The 25,642-nt window shown below is 39.9% G+C and overlaps 1 protein-coding gene across 13 annotated transcripts in view; it reads right to left on the bottom strand.

Moving 5' to 3' along the window:
- SMOC1 (SPARC related modular calcium binding 1) overlaps window positions 1-25,642 on the bottom strand; it is a 170,647-nt gene that overhangs the window by 35,931 nt on the left and 109,074 nt on the right. For 12 of the 13 annotated variants that reach the window (XM_041459777.1, XM_041459781.1, XM_041459779.1 and 9 more), the window contains 2 exons: window positions 11,857-11,946; window positions 6,888-6,968 (listed from right to left, as the gene is read on the bottom strand). In XM_041459777.1, the coding sequence (XP_041315711.1) occupies window positions 6,888-6,968; window positions 11,857-11,946 (171 nt within the window). The remainder of the gene's footprint in view (window positions 1-6,887; window positions 6,969-11,856; window positions 11,947-25,642) is intronic. The other variant, XM_041459783.1, reaches the window with a different exon arrangement.

Genomic DNA, 25,642 nt, shown 5'->3' with positions numbered 1-25,642 from the left:
GAGTTGACCACTCTCAGTTTGTGTCTATATGTTCAGGTAATGCTTGGTGCTGGAGCTTATTTCCTTTCCCTTCCCCACCAAATCCCCAGTGGTTTTAAAAGCGGCACTGTTTTCATTTCCCCTTTTACCCCTGCTTCTTGTATCTTTGCCCCTTCTCCTACTGCTCCTTGTCCACTTGCCTTAACTGGCAGCTGCAGAGTAGTAGTTATGACTCCACATCTAAAGTAATTTATTTTCTTTCTTTGGGGGATAAGGAGGGGGGAGTGACTGAATTCTTTGGGAATGATTTATCACACAGCTCTCAGGGGGAGCTTCATTTATTTGCCTAGCTGCATATGGTTTAACACCTATGGTTGCATGCTGATTATTATACAATGTTATTTTTCCCACTTGTATACTTTGCACCTTTTCATAGAGCAGATTAACTGGTCCCCAATGGCATGTTATTTATGACTTTGTTTGCTGGCTGTCTGGGAAGGGTCCTGGTCCTAGATTCTTCCATTTCCCCTGCTTCTGCTCTCTCCTACATACTCCCTTCTTCACCACACACACCTGTCACACTGAGACTGTGGGAGAATCACCCTTGGGCATCACACATATCATCCTCCTCAGAACTTCCAGAAGGGAAGAAGAGACAGAGGCCTCCCAAGCAGCAGCCAAAACAGAAAAGGATGCCTGCACCACAGATGGAGCCAAAGGGAAGGGAGGGACAATAAGTAAGGAAGAAACACCACATTTTGGCTTGCAAGGAAACAGGAACTCAGCAAAGAGCATATATATTTGTTGTAAAAATGTAATGGAATTAGTAAGTTTTCATTTCATACTCAACAGGAGCTTCTCTTGATATTGCTTTATTTGCTATCAAGCCAGAATCTAAACTAAAATTAATTCAAAACAAAACCAAAACAAATCCTCACCAAAAAGAAGGGCTGGGAGGACTAATGCAAAGGTCTGAAGATAAATAGTTGTGGCAGATGGGACAATAGTCACAGACTTTTAGCCCAATAGTTTTGACAGATTAGAGGAGCACTGTGTTGGGAGGTACTGGCTCAAGATGCAGGAAAAGAACCAAGAAGGATTAAAAGAGGACAGTAGAAAAGACAAAAGCTTTCTGACACACTGGTTCCTCCCATGGACTCTTGTTCTTGACACCATTAATGACACTTTTTTCCCTTTTTAGCTAGGGAGAAATTCAAAAGCCTTTAACTTATCCCAGGTGTTATGCCTAGAGGAGACAGAAGCACAAAAATGTTTACCAAGGAGGACTGCAGTCAGCATTAGAATGTCAACCATTGGCACCAAAATTTTCCAATTCAAATGCCACTATAATATCTTATTCAGACATCCCTAAAGCACAATTATTCCTGACTATGGCCCCTTTAAACCAATCTACATTCCTGTCAAAGTAATAACTATCTCCTTTCTTCAGTATCCTGACTAACACTAACCAGCCACAGATCTGGGGTAAGAGCCTACAATCCTGAATTAGATATTTGGACAGTAACATTAACAGAACTGGCATGGAGAGAGAGGCAGCCAGTTCAAACTAACACAACTAGTTTAGAAATAGTGGAAAATGGGAAAAAAGCAGCAGCAGAAGTCCATGGTCTCAAGTCTTTAAATAACAAGGTGGAAAATGCTGTCCACCCAGAGTAGGGCAAGACACCTAAGGAATAAGGCTGAGAAGGCAGGATAAAGACAGGTGTGGAATGACCCCCATTAATAACACTGTTTTGTTTTTCAAGAACCTCATCTGAATCTACCTGTGGCTCCCTGTTCTCTGCAGTGTTCCAAATTTCCAAGGCATGAAGAAATTTGCTCCAACTCTAGATAACTGTGCATTCAACAGATAGGTGCAAGGTCTCCCCACTCTAGCAAATAATATAGGCATTCAAGCTCTTTCTGTTTATCCTCACTTCTGAAAAAGAAAGTTCTAATAACAAATTAAACTCTTGTCTAACCTTGGCTATTTTTGGGGTATTCCACTATTGAAAAGAGCTTCCTTCTCAAGCTCTGTCTCATTACATGTTCATCTCACCTGATCAAGAGGAATTACATGGATTTCCAATACGGTCTCACGCAGACTCCTTTTTAATGTATGTGACTGCAGAAAGCCTCCATATGGATAAGGCAGCACACCCATGAGTACATTAGCCCTTGGGGCAGTTACTACCCCTGATCAATAAAAAGGCATGCAGGAAAATGGTGTAACTTCCTAACTGAGCACTAGAGAGAATGTTTTTGGGGGTGCCATGGATGTTTTCTTATCTTTTTTTTCCTGCAAGTGGGAAAAAAGACCCCTTAAGGAACACAGACAAACCAAAGGACTCAGGTCCTGGTAATAACACTTGATATAATCATATCCCTCTTCACTGTGCAGATCTCTGGAAATAAACTGCACCCAAGAATTAAGAGACTCCCTTTCAGGTAGAGGGGGGAATACATACAGATGTGAAGTTTTCAAGTTGTTTGCCGCTTTGAAAAGCCCTAAAGTTTGGGCTTCAAGTTGACTCAATTAAGAAAAAGAAATGTGAATGCCACCATTCTTGTTTTCAAAGCTCATTCAGTTATACTCTGTCCACTAAGAGCTCCTGAGAGGAGAAAGATCTATCACTGGAATGCCATCATGAGATGCCAGCATGATGCCTGAGTGCCAGAGCTCAGACAGCTCAGAACAGAACAGGCCACATGGAATTGGTCCCCATTCACCAAGCAAGATTTTGAAACAAACAGCTATGGGTTTTTTTGTGTTTTTTTTTTTTTTTTTTTTTTGTGTGAACGAGGCACAGCACATACAAACCTGTCTTCAGCTGCTAACCTTAATATATTACTCATTCTTCCTTTCAAATAACGTCATTTTGAAAACCCCAGTGACTGAAGAATATTTACTTGAGGTTGCTACTGCTGGTTTCTCCAGAGTTGTTTATTTTTCCATGCAGGGGCTCATTACATCATTCTGTGGTTTTCTTAAAGGTTGTCACGGTAAGCTGGATAGGCTGGAAACTCTTGCTAACTAAAACCAAATCACTAAGTAGCACAAATGAATTTGGAGATAACCCAGCTCTGGAAGTGAGGAAAATCCCTGGATTCCTCAGTGGAGATGGGGTGCTCCTAACCAAGCAGCCATTAGATTTCTTGGAAGAGAAATTATTAAATGCTTCCCTAGATTAAGAACTTCAGAAAAAATAATCACACAGGCTGAAATAGGTTGGGGGTGAGGGGAAGAGGCTGAAACAGTAAAAGTAGAATGAAAAGACAGTTGCCAGCCATGCTGATTAGAGAACAGCCATTGCAAGAACCCCACCTGAATCACCTCCTGCTCTGGTGGTGTTAAAAACAACACAGAGAGCAGTGCTAGGTAACTGTCTTAGTTAGCTTAAGGTACCCATGTGCATGCACATGTGGATGTGCGTGTTTGGGAAAGGGGAGTAGCAGCAAAAAATATTTTTGTCATGTTGCCACAACAACATTGTGTTGATCTAGGCCTTTCACTTGCCTCAAAAAGAAAAATTCGGGACTTGCAGGATTCATACAGACAGAAAATGTAGTTTTTAGTGTAGAAAAAACAACTCTTCTGCTGTGCAACAGCCCAGATGTTCCTATTTTGGTTCCTGCCTCTGGCTGAGAAGGTTTGAACCCACTGAGAAAAGGGTGCCATTTAGTTCTTTAAGGTGGGCTGGAGTAACAGCACTAGCAATCCCTCCTAGCAATGCTCTTTTACTGAGCATAGAAAAACTCACTGGCAAAATGCCTGGAGACATATAGATTCTCAGTCAAGTGCTCTAATCACCAGGCTGGAGTCATTCTGCTTTTCCTGATCCCTAGCTTAATTAGGATTTACACATGCCAAACAAAATGTAAGTGCTCCAAAAAAAAAAAAAAAGAGATCAGTTTCAGAAGAACCTCTTCTGTTTGTCAACACTAAACAGAAGATGGAATACTCAGATTTCAAATGCAGCCCTTACAGGAGACAGGGAGCATATATTACATGGGGTGCCACCAGCTCTGCAATGCTCAGCTGCCTGGTGGGTGGCTCACCTAACACTGACCAGAGACAATGACAGCAAATTAAAGAGTCTATTTGACTCCATATAGCAATTCTGAAATTCTCCTTGTGGCTGACATAGCAATGGTGCTTGCTTTCCAAGATGTCCGGTCTCAGTGCTGATTAGAGAACAGCACACATCCTCTGACAGCAGTACCTGAAAAGGACAGGGCCATATAATCACCACAGGGAGAAGACAGATCAGAGCTAAGTATTTCACTATACAAACGCCAAGGAATAGGAAGTAAAAGAAGAGTTAGGCTGGATATTACAAAAAGAAAAAAATCTGAGACTGAATTCAGAGAGCAGAGAAATTTCCTTTGAGAAGAAATAAAATCTTTATTATCTAAGGCATTTATGGTACTGTAGAAAATGCTGCTCTCCTTACAGTATAAACATTCACTAGCCCTAAGGCAGTAGATTAGATGACCTACCAGGTATTTACTCTTTTCTCACTTCCAATTTCAGTGATATCATTAAACTGCTGCAAAAGCATACAACACTGTATCTGCTCCAAGACTGTAAGTGTAAGCTTGGATAGACAATACAGCTGAGGCAACAATAAAGAAGAATCCAAATCTTGTGCTAGCAAAACTTATCCTAACTTATTTTAACCCTTTAAAAATAAATTTTAAAAATGGAAATGTGCTAAGCATTAGCATTTCAAGTTGGGCCAAAGGCAATTAAAAACATCCCCCAGTTTTGCATGCCCATTTCATGACAGCTGTTTCATCATCTACAGCCAAGACAGACTCAAAGACACTTGAAGAAACATGATTCTAAATTATAATTATCCCCCCCAGTTCTCTGCAGATTGATCCTACCTACTGTACATTGCCTTTAACATATATTACAAGGGATGAAAAGAATGAAAGACACCAAACAAGGTGATTAGGCTTCACTATTTGAAAAAAAAAAAGGCTGAAGTAGCCCACACTTTATGACACCTAAACCACAGCTCTAGGCAGTATTTCATAACAATTTGTGAGAAACTGAAATGGCTGTGTATCTGTATGGCCCAGTGGGGAAATTTGGGGATAAAAGCAGGCAACCCGGTCTTTTAACAAGACCCTACAGCAAGTAAGCATCAGGGCAATCAGTAAGGCTGAGTCAGATGAACCACATGTCTCCTTTTAGCTTGCTGTATAAACCACCTTTTACACAGCTCTTGAATTTTCCACAAGATCATTTATTTCTCATTTCTAGCATGCACTCACAATAATTTTGTCTGAGTAACAGAACTGACATCAGAAACAATTGAAAAAAGTGAGCAAAAGCAAAGTCACACAAGGAACCCTTCTGGACAAAATTCCAGTTCACATCAGGCAGCTTCCTGACTAAACAATCGAAGTGATTGCCTTTACAACATGCAAGCCAGCCTACTTTGGCTCTGTCAGGCCAAGAAAGGGTAAAAGACAGATCCTCCTGCTCCCAAGTCCCTTTGCAACCCCTTAGCACGCACTCTTCTTTCCATTACAGCTATGAGGTTTTTTGCATTAGAAGGAAAGCTGGTCTCCAAGATAGGTAGGACCCATTACAAAGGATTTTAATATTACACTGTCACATTCAATTGTACTGTCAGTTGCTGGTTGTCCCAGCAGCTGACAAAAAACAGAAGCTGTGTTTGCTCTCCCCTGAAAGACATCCTTAAAGAAGGATGCTGATACTCACACATCATCTGAAGCTTCTGGATGACTCTTGCTGGCAGATCCTACACAGACCACCCTGCTGCAAAAACAGCTGGGAGGTGAAGCTCAAGAGACTTGTTAAAACTGTGGTCTGGGTAATGCTGGCTGTCCTCCTGCCAAGAGCTCTTCATTCTGCAGCAAGAGAGTTTCACCCAACCTAGCACTGATTTGACCCTGCAGCTTGGAAGTGGCAGAGGAAGGTTAAAGGAAATGTCATGAATACTCTCTAGCTAATCCAGAAATACCAGGTGATTAGGCACTCCAAGATATCACAATTTATCTGTTTAGGTGACTGGAATTATTCCAACAGCCATTTTAGGCATGTCTGTTTCATAAAATATATGCAATAGTAGAATCTCCTATTCAAATCTTAAAGTAAACCCATGGCTTCTTAAAGCAATTTTGTTCTCTTATATTCCCTTTAATTTCTTAATTTCTCCCACCTCAGTAAAAATATCAGACAGAAACCATTCTTACTAAGAATCCCTAACCTTCCTCTTCAGATCCTCCAGTTTCTTCTCATTTCAATGACTCCACTCCACCATTTCACCTGCATCTCCAATCTCAAATTTTACACTCTGTTTTTCCCACTCATGTTCATGATCTCTTCTTTGCTGTTTTTTAGGCTTTGGTCTTCCCCCATCCACTCCACTACACACAAAACAACCTCAACATTTTCTTAGGCTCACACACAATTAAACCACCTTTAGTTGTGAAATAATCTGCTAATTTCTCTATCAAAAAATATCCCCTGCAGAGAAGAATCTTGAATTCACTAGCAAAGAAGCCCCTTTTTGTAATTTTTGCAACTGCTTAGACCAAAATGACAGCCCAGATCTTTCAGCCAAATGCTTCAATTCATATATCCATGCTGAACAGCAAACAGAATAAAGATGACAGATGACTAAAATGAATTAACAGATTAAGAAATTAAGAGATTCCCCAGTAATGGTTTGTGGAAACAAACATCCTTCATCACACATTGATTATGGCCCTTTGGCCACATAAAAGGATCTTATCTGAAATTACTTTATAGCCTGGGCTGCAAGTAACCCTAGCAGCTTGATAGCTACAAAGAAGAAAGAATGAAACAAGAACAGATGTGAGGAGTTGCAGACTAGTTAAAATAATATTTTTTTTAGATGGAACATTACCTGAATTCCTTATATTAGAGCTGTTCATTTTGGAATCTTTGATGACCAAGTGCTTAATCCAAAGGGTGGGTGCTGTGATTTCTGAAAGAATAAAAATAATAGCCTTAAAGAAACTGCAGCAACTAGTAAAAATACACATGATAGTTACTCAGAATCACTGAATGGTTTGGGTTGGAAGGGACCTTAAAGAACATCTTATTCCCACTCCCCTGGCATGGGTAGGGACACCTTCCAATATCCCAGGTTGCTCCAAGCCCCACCCAACCTGGTCTTGAACACTTCCAATAATGGGGCAACCACAGCTTCTCTGGGCAACCTGTTCCAGTGCCCCACCACCCTCACAGTAAAGAGTTTTTTCCTCATACCTAATCCAAACCTACTCTCTTTCAGTCAAAGCTGTTCCCCCTTGTCCTGTCACTACAGGCTCTTGTAAAAAGTCCCTCTCCAGCTCTCTTGTAGGCTGGCTTCAGGGACTGGAATGAGCTAGAATGTGTCTTCTGAACAACCTCAACTCTCTCAGTCTCTCTTCACAGAAAACAGGATGTCAGCTACAATCATGCCATAACTGATCTATCATCTTTGTACAGAGAGGTGCATCCCCTGGTGAGCTCTTCCAATTCTTATGAACCACCATCTGTAAATCTTCCACAAGGTTCTCTCATTATCTTCCTGTTTCAGAAAGTATATATCTGCTGGCAAAACATTTTTTTTCCTCCCTCTAATTCCCACTTCCTAAATTCTCAAAAAGCCTTTTTCCTCAAGACTCAGAGATCACAAACATTGCATTGGGTGCTATAGTACATGCTGTTTCCCCCAAAAGTGCATATGAAATCCAGATTTTAAATAGTCAATCCAGACCTTAAGTATTGCTTTAACAGCCCAAGAAGGTCTGGCCACAGTCAGTTCCCTGAAACAAGCAACAACAAAATCCGAAATAAATAGGCAGAGACATGAAGATATTTCTGGAAAGACTTGAAAGGAAGTCTATTAAAGAAATAGGTTCTGGTTAGAAAAGCATGTCTGATGCACTAACCAAGACATCCAAACATAAATTTGTGGAAAAAGTGCTTAGAGCACCTCCTCTGAGGTGTTATAATCAACTTCAAAACATATCTGAACCTGCCCTAAGCCACAGAAATGACATAACCTCAGCATTTGATTAGAACTGAGCAAAGCAGTACTTGCTACCATGGACATCTCATGTGACATTTTCAGGACTGATACCTTCTGAAAAAAAGTTCAGTTTCCACAAGAACGCAACTTAAATAGTGCATCCTGAGGTTTTTCTTAAGTTCCTCTAAGAACTTTTCACATGAGTTTTCCTGCTTTCTTGTTGACATTTACATGGATCTGCTCAGCAAAGGGAGAAGATGGCTGAGTAAAGAGAAACTGATTATAAATTACAAGAACATAAAAAAAAAAGAAAATTAATTTCTCCTCCATAAATATTTTCAGCCACATTGACTGAAGGCATCATAGTAATTGTGTTCAGGGCATTTTCTTTACAAGGAACTACAGGTTGAACGCTGTTAAACAAACTTTTACTGCTGCTGACATACAAAAAATTGCCTTATCTGCCAGTTTTACTACACTATTTTATCAACATTCAGCCATCATATGCTTTTATAAATACATATACCAATATGCTTTGGTTTATGGACTATTTCTACTTTTGTGTATCTTCCCCTCCTAGTGCTTCCCCAATGTTTAATTTGAGGTAGTTCTCCCCAAAACAGGCTTAAACTCCTATATCTGGGATGAAATTTAGCTCTTAATCTGCACCATATGGACCAGGTACATCTACAGCTGAAAAATGAGGGACAATCAAAGTCAATAGGTGCTGAAGAATGATGAAGGCCTTTAGAAATACAATGGTGTACATCTTTCAGTGAGGCTGAAAGGTGCACAAAAAGGAATTCTGTGAAAAAAGAGAAAGATAAAGGAAAAAAGGAAATTAATTCCTTGGAATCTACCATAAAAGTGTATTTTCAATCCAGGTAACCCAGACTTCTTTTTGGATTACAGGCACCTCTGAACAACAGATCTGTGGAAAGAGTAGATTCTCACTGAATTAAGAGGCGAAGTTTACCAAAAAGAAGAGATGTGTAAAGAAGATATCTGTAGGAAATTATTACACCTTGCACATGGTGAAAGGTGCAAAATAGTGAAAACAAAATAACGGAGCCTAGAAGTGCAGGAGGGAATATAAGATTTTAAAACTATACCAAGGACATTAACAAAACACTCTTCAGCAGAGGAGAATCTTGTCCTAAAAAAAGATTCACTATAAACATCTCTAAGATCTGCATTATAATAATATGAAATAATTTTTAGAGAGATGGCTGTGTTATGATTCAAACCTTGGATGGGAGAGTTTAAGTTATCTGATTTACATTATCTCTAGCACTGCTCTGTTATGCCCCCAGGGAAGATGGTAGGGAGTGGGAGGGGAACTTACGCATGAAATGTGAATTTTCATTATCCTCTAATGTAGATGAAAACATGGGAAAGGTGAATCTTCATCTTAGAGCTGCTGAAGTCCAAGAGGTATCACACATTTCAGGGGCAGCTGAGTGTATGTAATGCCCTTTGAAAAAAGTCAGCCCCTTGTGTATGGAAGGTAGGAACAAAAGGCAAAACATGAAAAAAAACCCTACATTGTTATTGTCCATTCATGCTGATACCAGCTCCACCCTGGCTGCCTGACTTTGAATATACAGGTTTACAGGAACCCATCAGCTCCCAAATTCACTGAAGTGGAATGTGATCTGAACTTTAATGCCTTTGAACATCTATGAAGATTTCAGACCTGACAGGTGAAAGGAAAACTGTTTTGCCCTTTTTTATCATTTTTGTCAGACACAAAGTACAAGCCATTCCTCAGGAAGACCTGCCCAAGCCACTGGGAGAGTCTTCTAGTGAAGTATTACAACATGTTTGCTTGGATAGGATCAAAGGATTGTTCAGGATGACATCCTGAGGTGTCTGGTCCCACCTTCTGCTCCAGACAGGGTCAGCTTCAAGAACAGAGCAGGTTGCACAGTACTTTAGAATCACAGAATATCCTGAGCTGGAAGGGACCCGCAAGAATCATTAAAGTCCAACTCCTGGTACTGCACAGGACACCCCAAGAATCACACAGTTAATTGTTTATTCTTACAGCCACCACTGAAGTCTACTTAGTCCTATTTCACTAATAGAGATTACAAAATATAGAGACAAATTTCGAAGAGATTATTCATCGATGCATAGCCTGATTAACCTGCCTGTCCATGCAGAGTCAGGCCATGGCACTAGTCATTCCCACCCAAAGTCCAGGAGATAAGGTCTTGAATAATACATTGCAATGTTTTTGAGAGCCAATCTCTCATTGTTCAGTCCAAGCCCATTTATTAGACTGGAGTTCACCTACAAATCAATGTTAAGGTTTTTGCTTGAAAAAGTTTTTCATGGAAAGTAGAATAACACTTTTTTTCAGATTCTGCCCATCACCAGAAAAGGCATGTTCACTACACCACTTCAAGAACTTTGTCCAGTTCTATCTGAATGACCAAAACATTGAAACTCTCCTAGAAGGAGCTTCTGACCAGGCTGTATTAACCACATCATCTCACTCCTGCATTCTAGCACATTCTTTCCTTTAAATATCTATGGGTACCCTCTCAGGGGAAAACTTTAAGGTCAGAGGTTTGTGATTGCCAACAGTAATTTAATACAATATCAGCTTACTGCCAGGAGGAACCCTCTTTTGATATAAACAAGAGAGAGCCAGCATGACTTCAGTCTCCTTTGTTTATTTGAGGGTGTTTTTTCTCTAAGAGCTTTACTGTTTCTTAAAGCTCACAATAAGATTGTAACAAATCTACCATCACTAAATATGAAGTGATAGGACTACAGCATCTTGCCACTAAATATGTTTATTTTAGCAACAATAAAACCCCACCACAGCACCCATTTCTACAAGAAAGAAGGAAATATCAACAGAAAAGTACCTCCTGCTCTTGCTCAGTAGTCTCCATTTCTGCCTTTGATCCAGCTTAAAAAAGGCACGAAGTACAGCAGTCCCCTATGAAAATGCACAGGCTTTCCCTCACTGTCTTATGGTCTACAGTTTCAGATGGGTTACAGAGTGGTTCATACTTCTGCCCATAGCTTCACTATAATAGTTGTGGGTTTAAACCTGTAGAAAACAGGCACTATTTCCAAGCAATATGCAAGATATAAGTAGCTGCTCTTAGGCCCATTCACTACCAAAGGAGCATTATTTCCACTGGTCTTTATGTTTGTACGTGTAAAAGGCTTGAACCCTCTGTGATGACAGCCATTTTATCCTTGTTTAAAGGCTTCCAATAGACTAAGGTCCGATACTCCCTCTCCAAAATAATACAATTGCAAGATTGCCTGTTTGAGAAGGAAACTGCCTGGGTGGGCCATGAATTAAGTGGGCCCAGGACAATGACTTCATTTGCTTAAATAGTATGTGCGTCAATGAAAGCATTTGCTAAATAAAGAAACCTCCCAGCAATTTTTTTCCAAGTCAACATTCACAAGATGTGGTTTAGCATTACCCTTCCTTTTGTGAAGCTGTAACACATTGCAGAGGTTATGAAACTCCCAGCACTAGTATCACCAGAGTGGAGATAGTAAGGGGATAAGGACAGTCTAAAGGAAGTGGCCACTTCTGATTTGATGCACCTTTTTTTTACTTGCTGGGACACACTCTTTCCTCCAAGATTACACCAGGAGTCTGATCAACTGGTGTTATTGCTGGATTCCAGAAAAGTGGGGAGGATGTAAAAGGATTAGGGAAAATGCCTGAGGTCCCAAGGGCACTCTAAAATTTGGATAAATTATGAGATTCACTGGCTTGTCTGCTTTGCAGGATATAGAAAGCATTTGAACCATAAATCCTAGAGAAAAGGGAGAGGTAAGTAGCTTTTTTTGTTGTTATTTTAAGAGATGTTCTTACCTTCTCCATCGAAAATAGGCTGGGTTTCCATGGTAGGCGTTGGCTTCGAACCATCATCTGAATTGAGGGTTAGAAAGAATCGAAAAGAAACTACCATTATTGAGGTAAATACTATCTACTCTCCAGTACTGTTGAATGATTGGGATTTGTACATGGCCCGGCCAAGTCCAGAAGAGAGAGAAGACAGACAGAACAAAATCATTTTATGCTAAAAGCAATAACATTTTACATAAAATATGCATCAAGCCCTTTTGGTACACTTAAAAAGCCTCCCCCCTCCCTCTTCAAACCACTGGTGTTTATCACCTGGTAGTCTCCCCAGAAGGCAATTAATTGCCTTTTTAGTTTCAGGTCAGTTTAGTTTTACACAGGCCATTTCCTGAGACAGCAAAGGTTCTGGAGATTGCTGTCCTGTTGCGTCTTTCTCCTCATTCCTTTTGTTCAAAAGAAAAATTCTTCTTCTGAAACTTACCTGTGTAAAGTTGGCACCAGCATTTACTGCAGAGCTGTTAGAAGGGGATGGTCAATAGCAAATCTTTTTTATTCACAATGACTGCATCAAGGTGTTCTCTAATTGCAATGTGGTGACAATATCTTCCAATGGAAAATTGTGGAACAATAATTTCTCTTACATTAGGTTTAGGTTTAGTTGAGTCTGTTTTGCCCATGACAGTATTTGGCGAGTGATCTCTCCTGGACCTTAAGTCACAAACCTTTGATACATTTTCTCCCCAGTCCAGTTCCAGAGCACAGTGACAGAGCAGCTTTGGTGAATGCCTAGCATCTAGCCAGGGTCAGCCTACTACACCTAGAATTGGGCTTTTTTTCCTGCTTGAAATATAGTGACTTAAAACCTTCGATTTCTAGTAACTATTCTTTGCATGTGTTATTGGCAAGAATGACACTAAGCAGCAAAGTGGGCAGGAACCTAAAATGTAAAGTTGCACAGTGAAAATCTGTTGGAGGGAGGAGTCCATGCCAGAAAAGCCAGGCTTGCCTCTCTCCATGACCATCAGATGCACAGGGCCATTTCCTTTCTTTGAAGGAAATGTACATGGGACAGTCCTTGCTAGAGGAGGCAATAACTGCCCTTACCCTTCTCTCATACCAGCTCCATTTACAGAAGTAAGAGACCATTGGAAAAGGAAAGGAAGGGCAGAGATGGAAAACAGAAGCTTGTAGACTTTTTCCGCCCATACCTGTATTTGCAGGTTTTTTTAAGTGAGGAAAAGCTTGAACACCTCTTCCGCTTTTCATTTATTTTATGCATTTCCAAACAAAGTAGTCTAGTTCACAGAAAGCAAAAAACATGCTGATAATTCCATTTTGACCTCAGAGATCCACTGAAGTAAAGGACATTGACAGAAATGAGACACCCTGTTGTCGTGTTCCTCTTCATCACTGTGGTTTTATGCTAAACTGCAAGTGTAACAAAAAATACTTAGAAGAAAAAATACTCACCATTCCTCAGTCAGCTCTTGTTCTGAGCTTTTCTGTTACTGGGCATTACCAGTAACCTGGATAAGCAGTATTTATTTTTTTTAAAGTCTGAGCAACTGATTTGGAAAAAAAATCCTGAATATTTCTTAAATTACAAAGAGGAAGGTTTTGCCCTTTAAAGGCTCTTTGGATAGAAGTAAATAGCTGATCTTCACTTTTTATGTTAGAATAGGTTGCTCTGCTTTTGCAAGACTCCAGCAGCCACAGCTATGGTTTGTTATTTATTTAGGATGGCACTTTACACTGTAACAAAGCAGTGAACAGAATGGCTTTAAAGATTGAGAAACCAACCCCAAACTGCTGAAGACTGTCATAGAACAACTAGAAAGGTGAATAATTCTCAAGTTATACAAAACAGGAAGAGACCTGGTGTTAAAAAAAGACCAGTGCAATAATAAGTTTCTTATTGCTCTGATGAATGCTTCTGCACCAAGTAATTACAGAACAGCTTTTCAGATTTAAAGCAGCAACCTGGAAGCCAACAATGGGGGAAAATTAAAAGTGGATCTGAGCCACAGCACTTGATCCAAATCATTATTTGAAATTTGGCAGAACACAGGATGTTTCAGGTTCAGGGGGATTCTTTCACATTCATGTATGTGCAAGGAACACAGCAGCAATTACAATTTGTCAAATACATTCTTCTTAAAGAGAATTCTGCAGCAGCTTTTGTATGAAGTTAGCCATTAAGCTACTGGAGAGTATTAAACAAACCCTTCAGTTCAAAGCTATTGTTTAAGATAATCTCAGTAAAATGGCTCAATGGATTACACAATCATTTCCTTACTGGATTACTAAAGCCAAATTGTCACTAAATCCACATTGTAGCAGCACCCAGCACAGTATTAAGGGTTTTGCAAACAGAGAGAAGTATAATTACTCCCCTGTTGTTCAAGGAAGCACAGTTCTTTCATCACACATACAAGAAAAAAATGCAATAGGCAATAGCCCTGTAATTACATTCACCATATTTCAAAAATCAAAAGCCAGGGATATTTCTGATTGTTTTTTAAAGGTCATGAAATAGTCAATAAAAGACAAAAATTGCACTTCATTAAAAACACCATGCTCACCTCCCAGCTGCCAGCTTCTTACTCTGAAACTACTAATTTCTTTTCTTAAACTGGAGAATTCTCAGCAAGTCTCAGTGTTCCAAATTAGCTTACGTCAAGTTTCACTGCTGTTCCCTCTCAGCAGAAAAACCACCCTAATACTTGCCTGCTCTTATGTGATTTTTCCTCTCGCTCAATACTCCGTTTGTCACACTGAACATTTGTTCCACTGGCCTGTTTGCTCCTCACAAACAAGGAGCAAATAAGTTCTATTTTACCTGAAAGTTTTGAAAAAACATTTGTATTCCTTAAATAAAAATTTCAACATAGAACAAAACCCTTAACTATTCCAGAGGCCTAAGGTCTCCTGTGAACTATATGAGAAGTACAGAATACTGTTACTTTGGGTACAAAGGTAAGGAAGTATGTTCACTGGGTACAGTCTCTTCCTTTCTTCAAAGAGCTGTTAAATTCCACACTTTCAAAAGAGGCATGCCACTGCAATAGTTCCTTATACACAGCATGTCACAGAGATTAAAGAGATCAAGTGTTACTTCCTAATCCCTCTAGATAGCAATGCTGCCAGATCAGAACTCATGTAATTCAGAACCACATCCCTTGGCTGCAGAATCTTTTCAGAGCCTTGAGGAGGAGTTCACTGGCATACTTCTCTTCCAAGTTTTATAACCCAGCATGAATACTCACTTTCTTTTCCCAAGACCACTGTCTACAGACAGTATCACTCAGCAGAATACCTCCTCATGGGACGTTTTAAAGCTACAAAACTGCTCTAGTAAGTGTCCTTTTCCTAGGGTACACTGGCAAAAGTTAAGCAGATTTTTCTGGCTCAACTGCTGTCAACTTTAAAATGGTATTTTTATCTTGCCTCAGGACAAAAGTGAAACAGGCAGGTCTAAATGAGATTCCCTAAGCCATTTTCACATTAAGCTATCTGGGATATAAACTAGAATTCCACTTCCTCTACTACTATAAGAAGCTCATAAGCAGAAACAGTTTTTATTGCACTTGACTGACATTGACTTGAAACTGGGACAATTACTTGCACATCCTGATCTACTACTAGTGCTGGGCAAGAACTCTTTATGGTCTCACTAGAATAACCTTCCCCATGTCTTATCCTTGCAAAACATCTAGCAAGCATCCACATCTGCAATGACTGTAGCGTACAATGGGGTTGAGAGAGAAGGAGATCCAGTTCATGCAAAGGACACCTGTTGAAGTGACCATTTTACTCTGAGTGACAAGCACTAGGCCATGAGTCAGGAGAAAAGTAAACTCCTTGACATAAAAAGCATTATTACTATGGAAAAATTTGAAGTAACTGCCTGCTGCTGTGAATTACCATTCTCAACTCAAGCCACCTAACAGAAGGTGTAGAAAGGGGAAAAGTTAGGAGATAAAAGTATACTGAAGGTATACTGAAGGTTGATGTTGCTGGGGAAGCACATAGGTCTTGGTCTGCTAATGTGAAGATGCAAGTATTCCGATGACTTATGCAGTGAGTATATTTTTCCTGGGTAGGAGATGTGGTGTGGGAGGCTAATGTTCTCTTCTGACTGGAATTCATGAGACAATCTATAAACATTTCTTTCATTTTGAAGAGCACAGGTGTTTATGGAGTCAATCATCCAGGCTACACACAAAATCTAATCTTTTTTGAAAGCCTATAGCTTGAACATCAATGGGTCCCAGACTTGAGTCAGACTGATAGAATAAGCAGATGACAATTTTAAGTGCATAGCTCTGCTCTGGGAAGAGGCAGCCTTCTTCCAGTGTCAAGTGGTTCCTTCACTTACCATCATCTGGTTTTGGCTGAGTCATTAGAGAGCACAGCTGAAGCTAAATAGGTAACTTAGAGCACAGAGAGCCAGGACAATGAGTGAACTCTTAGCAGGTCCTGTTTGATGCAGCAAAGTCCACCTTTAGCAAAGATGTCAAGCCAACAGCAAGAAAGAAGAGCTGTCCTAGGCTCCAGTACTCCTGAGGGACTCAAGTCATACACACTCATTCCTGCAGCTTTAGTAACTCTGGTCAGATGAACAAAGAGCCACCCGGTCAGTTAGGCTCCTTGTATCCATGCAGTTCCCGAATCTTGAAGATGCAGTTTTGACTTTGACATTTCTATGCACTCCCCCCAGATCCAGGGTATTTTAAGTATTAAAAAAAAAAGAAGAAAAAATAAAAATGACAACAAAACTTGTGTTTTGTGTTTGCACTACACAGCGTCTTAGACAAAAATACATGTCCCTTCTAGTATTGCAGGGGAGGAGCAAATTGTTGCCTTAACCACAATCCTTCCCTACATTAAAGGAAACAATTTCAGCAAGTCATAATTAATTTAATAGTCTATGCAACTTTTAGGTACAGACATATATTGCCAATATAAGTGCAGAAAGTTAGCATTTATGCAAAGAAAATTCTTCCAATCTGGCCAATCAAGGTAAGTTTTTGCAAGCAGCTGAACTAGAAACACTCCAGTGCCAACAGACTTCCCAGCCAAGTTTTCACACTCCTGTCCATAAAGTCATTTAGGTTGAAAAAGACCTCTAAGATCATCAAGTCCAACCACTTCTATGCATAGAGATCCCACAGCTGTTATGAAAAAACTTCAGCTTTTTTAACCAAATCAGCAAAAGCCACGTTCTCACTCTTTATTGCTTTAATTTTAAGAAACAGCAGCAATGTGCTGCCTTTGGATATAACAACCCCCAAACACTTGGACATGGACAAGTGAAGTAAAATTTTGCTTAAAAAGGGGAAAATATGCCTACACTCAAGAGCTCTGTAGGGCTTAATGAGCTCCTAACTGCAAAGGTTGACTTGCACTGTCACTGCAGTAATTTTTCTCTTCCTACGTCATCTATTTTGTATGCCATATGGACATGGGCAGCCTTTACTTCAGCACTGCATTCCAGATATCAACGAGATAGGATAAGGAGCCTTTCCCTGTGCCTTCTGGAAGGCATTAGTTCCCCCCACTTCCTTCTCACATCTCCCTCGCAGGTGCATCAACATGAAAAAAGCCACTGAAGCCCCAAGGACTTCGTGGTCCAATGTACTCAGTGTTTGTTTGGCAGCACAATTCTTTGCCCTGCACGAAAGCCTATCCCATGCACAGACAGCTGGAAGTAACTCTGACCCCTGTGACACAATTCAAAGCCTCCTCTGTTTGGCTTTTTGATTCCTGATTGACACACAAACTGCCAGGCAGAGATAAATGCTGCTGGGAGGACAATGTTGATCTGCTCGACTATTCTTGCGAAGGACTTTTTCAGAATAATAAACAAAAAACACTGGTGTGCTTAAGTGTCTGAATAGAACTGGAGGTAGACAGAGAGGGGAGTGGAGTGCTTTACAGAGGCTGGCAAGTCGACTGAAGAGTTAATTGTCTGGGTGTACAATGAGTTTATTCTGACCACAAACAAAGAGCTCCCTCTTCCTGGGTCTGGTCCTTCAAAAGCAAATGTGTCAAAAGCAGTCTGGAGCAGCACTCATTAATAGCAATGCTCTAGTCTCTGGGGTTCAGTGGCTTTAAAACTATTGAATCTTGAGATTCAGACAGAATCTCTCTAAAATCCAAAGTCCTTATTTACTGCCTAAGTTCTAAAGGGAGTTCTACAGTAATTAGCCAAAAGAAACCTCCCCTCTAACCTCTCAGTCTTTGCAGCCTTTAAACAGCTTCTTTTGAAAAATTAAGACATAGCAAGGTATTACCCTTCAAACATAATGCTGTAGACACCTTCCCCAACATGAGATCCAGTTTTACATTATTTCAATTATGTGTCATGTAAAAGTGACCCTTAATGTCTCATACTTGGAAAGATACAAAATCCCAGCCCACATCTGGACCTGTATTTCAGAGCTTGCACTATAACAGGTCAAACCAATACAATGTCCAAAAACACCCCCTGCCTCTGGGAAAGTTCAGATCCAGATTCAGATTTGAACTTTGTAGGTTGAACCAAGTCCTTAAGGTAATTACCACTTAAAATACCTGACTCCCTTCTGTAAGTTGTGCAAACCTTTCTGGGGAGAAAAAAACATCTTCCTAGTGCTGCTGCATGGAAGACAAGGCAGTTGAAAACTGAGCCATTAGACTTTACCTCTTTGATGGCAAAACTGCTAGGGATTTTGGTGCCAATGCAGAGACGCTACATGTTATTTGAACAAGCAGCAGCTACAGAGATCAGAGAATTAAGCTGAACTTTCTCATAATGCAAATTTGCTTCACTACTTGTGAAAAGTTGTTGTTTTAACACACGTACAAAAATCTAAAATTCCAAAGAACATTTTTCTCAAGTGTATGGGCATGCTTCTGAGCAGAAGACAAGCTACCTGAAGATTATTAAAGCCATTATTTAAGAGCACTCACCTAATTCAAACTTGAGACTCACCCTCTGCTCTCCCCTTTCTCAAGCTAAAATCCCCAATATAGTGCAATCAACTAATTTAGGAGGAGAGCAGGGAGCCACAAGTTTGTGTGATCTCTCTTTTGTTCTACTGAGTAATAAGTGAGGGATTCAAAACCTCAAAAATAAGATTTGGTTTGCAGCCAGTTTCTCTCCAAACTGTAAACCGCAGTCTTAACCAACTTTGCAGGCTTGGACTTTTGGACAAGAAGTAGCAGTACCCCACAGGTAGCCTGTACACAGTCCTGTTGTTTAGAACCAGAATTCTCAGTTAATTTTTTGGCCAAACTCCAACATAGAGACGATCTTCTCTATAAAAGCAATTTGTACATAAGATATGGGATAAAGAAGCATATGATCAGATCTTAGTTTGGTTATCAGAGCATTTCTGAGGTCAAATGCTAGGAAGCTTCAATGGAGAAGACCTGTCACTGCACATAGGTTTACCTTCCTGCAGTTTTACAGTGTTCAGATTTCACAGCCAAACTCCTTCCCAAATAGCAAAGTACGTCTATTCAAAGATTTGGAAGTAACAGGAAAAATAAATGCCCAAGGCCAGATTTGAACCTCATCTGTTAAAAAGGTGAAGCAGGTAATAAAGGTCAGGTTACTTTTGAGACCATCTTCAGTTTAGATTTGCACAAAAAGCTTTCTTTTTGATCAACATGGAATCACTGTCAAGCTGTGAGGACATTGTCCCCACTGTGCCCTCACCCACTTTCAGAGGCTTCTTATTCTCACCCTTCTGTAACAATCCCAGCAGCAGTTTTATTCCTCAAGCAAACAGAAATCATCCTGTGACTTAGAAATACACAGTCTTGTGATCAACTCTGACCTATAGAACCAAGCCTCCAATTATGCCACTGCCTCAAAGATAATGGCAACTAGGTTGCCAGTGATTTTAATTGTCTTGATTTAAGTAGAAAACCTTTACTTCACTTCCAGAGTGGCTCAAATTGCCAGAAGAAAAAAAAAAAAAAAAAAAAAAACCTGCATATCCATTTAAAGGCTCTTGAGGGAGCTGCTATGATACAAGTAATTTTTCTTAATCTACAATTTCCACTCTATCAGATTCAAGCCCTTCTCCCTTTAAGCTTAGTCCCTCCCTTCCATCATAGGTGAAGTACTGCAATTCTTTGGAAGAAGGGACTATTTCCCTGGTATTGCTGCATTTTTCTATCCAACTGCTGTTCTAGCTACTTTACTGAGTTAAAAACCAAAACGTTCTCATTTTTTTAAAATACTGCATAAACTATACAATACTTTTAGCTTGAAAGATAACCATATTCCCAATCCCATGGTTTCAAAATTCATTCTTTTACTTTGTTCATATATCTTCTGAAATAAGCTATACAGCAGCAGGGACAACACTAAAATATCTCTTTGGACTAGAGTCCATTAGCCCCACTGAACAGCTTACCTAGAAATGCAACGTATAAGTGCCATATATTGACTTGTATGTTTATTTCACAATACTAATGAATAATTAAGATAATTTCAGAACGTAGTATCTAGCAGCAGCCAAGCTATGAGCCCATCCTCATGAGCAAAGTAATAATGTTTAAAACACTCTACTTCAACTACTTGTTGAGAAAGGAGAAGAGGAACAAAGCTCAGAGTCCCAGCTCAGCTTCCAGGCTCTGCTTCTGTCATCTGGTAAATTTTCAGACAGGATCTCAGCCTGCCTGTCATTGCAGACTGATGTTTCACAGCTGCTGGCAATGTTCTGCACAGCTAAAGAAATGAACCTCGACCACCACGGAAAGTGGCTCTTCTCCCTATGAACCAGCAACAATTTCAGTATGTAAAAAATCAGCTACGACAACACCTGGGAAGGCTATTGGAATGCCTTAGAAACTAAAAAACACATACAGGCTGCAGAAAGAGGCTCCCAATGGGAGCAAAGAATATTTTTCATGCAGCTGTGTACTTAAGCTGTCCTTCAAGAGTCTAATGCCATCCCCCTACTGAGACACACACCTGAGGGGAAATGGAAACACAGTTAAAAGAATCAGGGGGACTAAATGTTTTTTTTTGGTATGGTCATAACACATAGCACCAAAAACTACCTATTACCAAAAATCATGCCTACCTAACACATTTGCTGAGGAATGATGACATATTTACCAAGTACCAGTGGCAGCTGGCTGTAGGGATGGCAGTCAGTTTCAAAGCAGAGTCTCCACGGCTCATTTTGACCAGCAGACACCTTCACAGGTCAAATGGCACAGAAAAGCTTTGCTGTGGTAAATACAACCCAGCAATTATACAGCTGTAAATCCAGCACTTCCTTTTTTTCTACAGAAAAGGATCAAGGTAGTGAAGATGAGGGGAAGAATTGAAATTACCTTATTCTTCAGGGAGATTAACAATTGAAAGGAAATAAGCTGTAATAAACACTGAATAAAGAAGAATTAGGCTCTATATCTGTGTAATAAAAACTGCATCCAAGTGCATATCAATATAGGCTACAACCAAATTATTTGGAAAAGCTAGTGCCAATCCATAGAAGGGACCTTAGGCCATCTTCCTCCAAGAAGGAGCACTGTCTGTATTAATGAACTGAGGAAAGGGAGGTGAGTTAGAAGAGACAATGTAATACACGGCTGCTCCACAGTCCTGGCACTAAGCTTCACAGGGATACTAGAGAGAAGAGGCACAAGAGAGAGAAACACACCAGCAATATTATACAGGCTGGGTAAATCACAGTCAGCAAAAGCTGGACTATAGACTGTTAGGAATGCTTGTTGGTGGATTTTTTTATTTTTTTTTTAATCCAAAGCAGAAACACCTCCAAAGCGTCAGCATTACTTACACTGTAGAGTGAGTGATGAGATCAAAAAATCAGCAATAGCTAGCACTGGGAATGTTTAAAAATAGATTGAAGGAGGGAAAGTAGAGGAAGAGATGCTTAACATTTTTATAGTTTCGTACTTGGTAGAAGAACTTTTTTATTTCTCACCCTGTAAACACTACAAGTATCATAGATACTGCAGAATTTTAAGCTACAGTATCTTAATTTTGAACCATCTTCCATTTGGCTCACTGCCTTGAGTGACATTTGAAATAAAACAGGGAGCAAAAAAGTTTCCACACAAAGAAATATTTTGTTTAAGGCACCATATCTCATAGCAAGATTTTTAGCACTTGACATTGCCCCAGACTTTGAGCAAAGTTTGCAAAACGCTCTATAGCACTGGCAACAGCTGCATGATCACTGCTGGCAAAAGCAACAACCACCTTATGATTGTTTAGTTTAGCCTCTCTGGTTTTATTCTACCTAAAATATATCACTTTTTTTCTTCTTCTTCTTTTCCAGGAGCCTCTCCTTTGATGTGAAGTATTTTCTGTTTCCACATAGCCCAACAGACACCCTCTCCTCAACTACCTCCCCTGAAAGGCTGCTCAAAGCCCACAATCAACTACCACCTTGTCACTTCTAAGCTGTGCAAGAGCCCAGATAGCTGCAGCTGTGGAAAAGGGAGCACGTCTGAAATGCCTACAAGAACACTGTGATTCTGATTAAGAAAAAAATCCCCAACAATTGTTTTGCAAGCTTTATATAGTAATAACAAGATCCCTAGCTTTGGAAACATTTTTGAAGCTAGCTGGTAATACATAGTGAGCTGGGGCAAGAGGCATGGAAGAGTGTGGTTGCAGTACCACGCTTTCTTCCTTCTCTCCCCAGTATCACTCACATTCCCTTTCACTCCTCTCCTTCCAGCTCTGGTTTCTACAAGGTAGAGACTCTATAAATTCTCCCACATCTTCAAGGCTTATAAGTGGGGGGTTGGAGACAGCAGCAAATTTGCCAGATCAATGGCCATTTGAAATTCAGACATATGGCTGAAGCCCTACAGCTGCATGTGTTAATTACCACACGTGTCCCCTGTAAAGCAGTCTGTTAAACACAAAAAGAAAACAGAAGAGAAAAAAGCCTTTCCAAGGGATTAAGTAAATAGTCTAAATTTTTGACCCTGCTCCCCCAGACACATGCCTGTGTGTAAGCTGCCTTCCTTTCTCCCAACACCTGCAGACTGAGGAAGCACAAGACCCCTGCCACCTCTAACCAACCTATCTCAGAGTGTACTTTCCCCCTTCCAGCTCCTCATTTCCAGCTTCTTCTCTTGCCAGCCCCTCTCCCTTTCTCCTTTAGAGGACTAATTCCTGGCTGACAACCAGACTAGCCTTGGGCTTACAATACGCCTTTTCATTTCCTCGCAGGCAAAGAGAATGGATACCTCACTGTTATATCTGTATTGCATGTGTGAAAATGAAGAAAAAGGAGGGGAGGGGGAATATATGTTTTTCCACTGCTTGTCTCCACAAGTTTTTTCCTCCCTGGATCATTAAAGAGGAGCGTCAGGGCTTTAGTGAGTGAACACAACTTTGCTCTCTAACTACATAGCCCCAGCTTTTTCACCCCAGAATCTGAATATTGTCTAAGGAGGTTTTCTATTTGATTATGACACCAAAGGAACAATTCTCCTCTGTGAGGGAAGGAATGGAGAACAGAGGGAATCAGATATGGTAACAGTAGTGCTGGAAGGACCTCCAAAGGATCTAATGTGCTTCAGAAGGAAATGTGTAAGTACAGAATAAAGCATCTCAGTGTACACAGGGTATAAGTGACAACACATTCTAAAAATTAACAATTTTATTTTAAGGTGAAGGTCAATCTTCAAGTTACAGACTGCCAGACATCTACAGGTGTATTGTTCAAAATTAACCAGAGACAGCTGATTTGAAGAATCATCTCATTTAATGGCATATTTGTGAGAAGCTGAACAGTCAAGATGAAACCTGTCAAGTCCTTACACAAATTGCTTTGCTGCAGCACCTGAAGGTCCCATCAGAAACTGAGCACCAGGCTGAGCAGAGGAACATGTAATAAAAGACAAAAACACTGCCCAGAAAAGATCAGTCAGTGCGGAAGACTTCTCCCATCCTTAGCCTTTATCAAAGCATTTTGCAGTGCAGCTCCCTTGCTGTCAAGATAGAACAAAAGTCCAGATGAGCACACAGAGGAAAGCTATTATTCCAGATAGACATGTTGTAAAGAAGCTTTAATTCCCTTAGGTGCCATCTCAGGAACTTGAACAAACAGTGGGCTTGTCGCTCCAGCTTCTCCCTACCTTATTTAAGGGCACACATGGTCTGCATGCATTCAAGATTTCCCACCACAATTTCATAGTTTATTTCTCTTATAGAGAAACTTTGACAGAGCTCATGGGGCAAAGGAGTTGAAAGGAAAGTATTTCCAGCCCCTTGACCAAACACCTGCACCACGACAAAACACATTTCCTGGTGCATTACCCTGATTTGAAAGAAAACAACACTAACATTCAGATGTCTAGATTGTATAAAGCATGAGAAGAATAATGTCAACAACTCTTTCAAAAGAGAAAAGGTTTTGAGCCTACATAAAGTATTTTAACAACAAAACCAACTGACAGACCCCAGTGTTGTTCCATTTCTCTGCAAGCTGTAATGATCAGACACCAGGAATCCATGTATAGCACATAAACAGTTAATAATAACTTAACAGATGTTGTTTAATCAATTGTTAGTCTACTTATTAGATCTACTCACCAGGTTGCTCAATACTATGACTTAATAATTTAAAAACCTTTACAGCTGTTCTTAAGGCGTTACAGACAGGACTTGTCTGTAGATTGCTATAATAACACTTGTAAACTACAATTTTATTAAGTCATATTATATAGACTAAGCTACCGATTGGAACTGCTACTTTATAGATGAAAGCAGAATTCTTGCATTATACCAAACAAAATACACGTTAAAACAGAATTTGCCTTCTTTTATACTTGCCAATGAAACTTTCTTCAGTCTCAAATTTGATACATATGTTCTGAGGCCCACAAAAAAGTCTTGAGGAAAACTAAACAATTTCAGACAAGGCAGCGATGTGGGGAACCAAAAGGATTTGTTTTAGTTCTACTGTTTATGTAACAAATTTGAAGTTTTACTTCTAGACCTTAATATTTCAAAAATCTGTTTGCTTCATGTGATATATCTAAGTGCTTTTAGAACATTGCTCTGGGAAAGTTATCCAATATACACAATACTGTAAAATTACATTCCTCTGTTTTCAAAAAATTGATCACAATTCCCATGCAAAAGCTGGGTTTTTGCTATCTAATAAAATCTGTTATGTTGGCAAACTACAGTCTACCATACCTGTGAAATTGACTTGCTTTCCACAGTTACATTTAACTGGAACTTAAGAAATAATTTTCTAGATGACACACAGTATAGAGACAGCAACAGGAATCAGAGAGAATTCTGACTATTTACAAGCTGGCAAACCTACTGATTAAGTTAATAGTATTTTTTACAGAACTATTCTTATAATAGGGAAGCAAACTTCAATTCTACTGCTAAGTTTGCTTGGAAATAAAAATATGAGCTAACCAGAATCTTATGTGCTACAAATTCCATTTGCTACAGAAATTTTGTTCACAGCTCACTTGAGCTATTGCAGGACTGCTTTTTTTTTTACACTAACCCCCCCCTTAACTTCTTAGTCAACTGAGCTTTTATCCTAGTTTCATGAAAAGCAGCACATATTCATGTTTTTCCCATAGACTGTTCCCTAACTCCCTTATTTTAACAGGGTAGACTGAGAAACTGCCATCATCAATATGTGGTAGAACAAATCAAGCTTTTGCACATCTGAAGGACTTGCAGCACTCCTGTAGCACGCACACATAGCAAATTGGTTGCTTTCAGGAAGCTTATTACATATGCATAGTACAGTCTGACTTTCCACTGAGCTACACT

The sequence above is a fragment of the Pyrgilauda ruficollis genome, unplaced genomic scaffold (genome assembly GCF_017590135.1).
Source record: "Pyrgilauda ruficollis isolate IOZ18807 unplaced genomic scaffold, ASM1759013v1 scaffold14, whole genome shotgun sequence".
Taxonomy (NCBI): Eukaryota; Metazoa; Chordata; class Aves; order Passeriformes; family Passeridae; genus Pyrgilauda; species Pyrgilauda ruficollis.
Note: the sequence above shows the minus strand (reverse complement) of the source record. Positions and strands in the feature narration are given on the sequence as shown.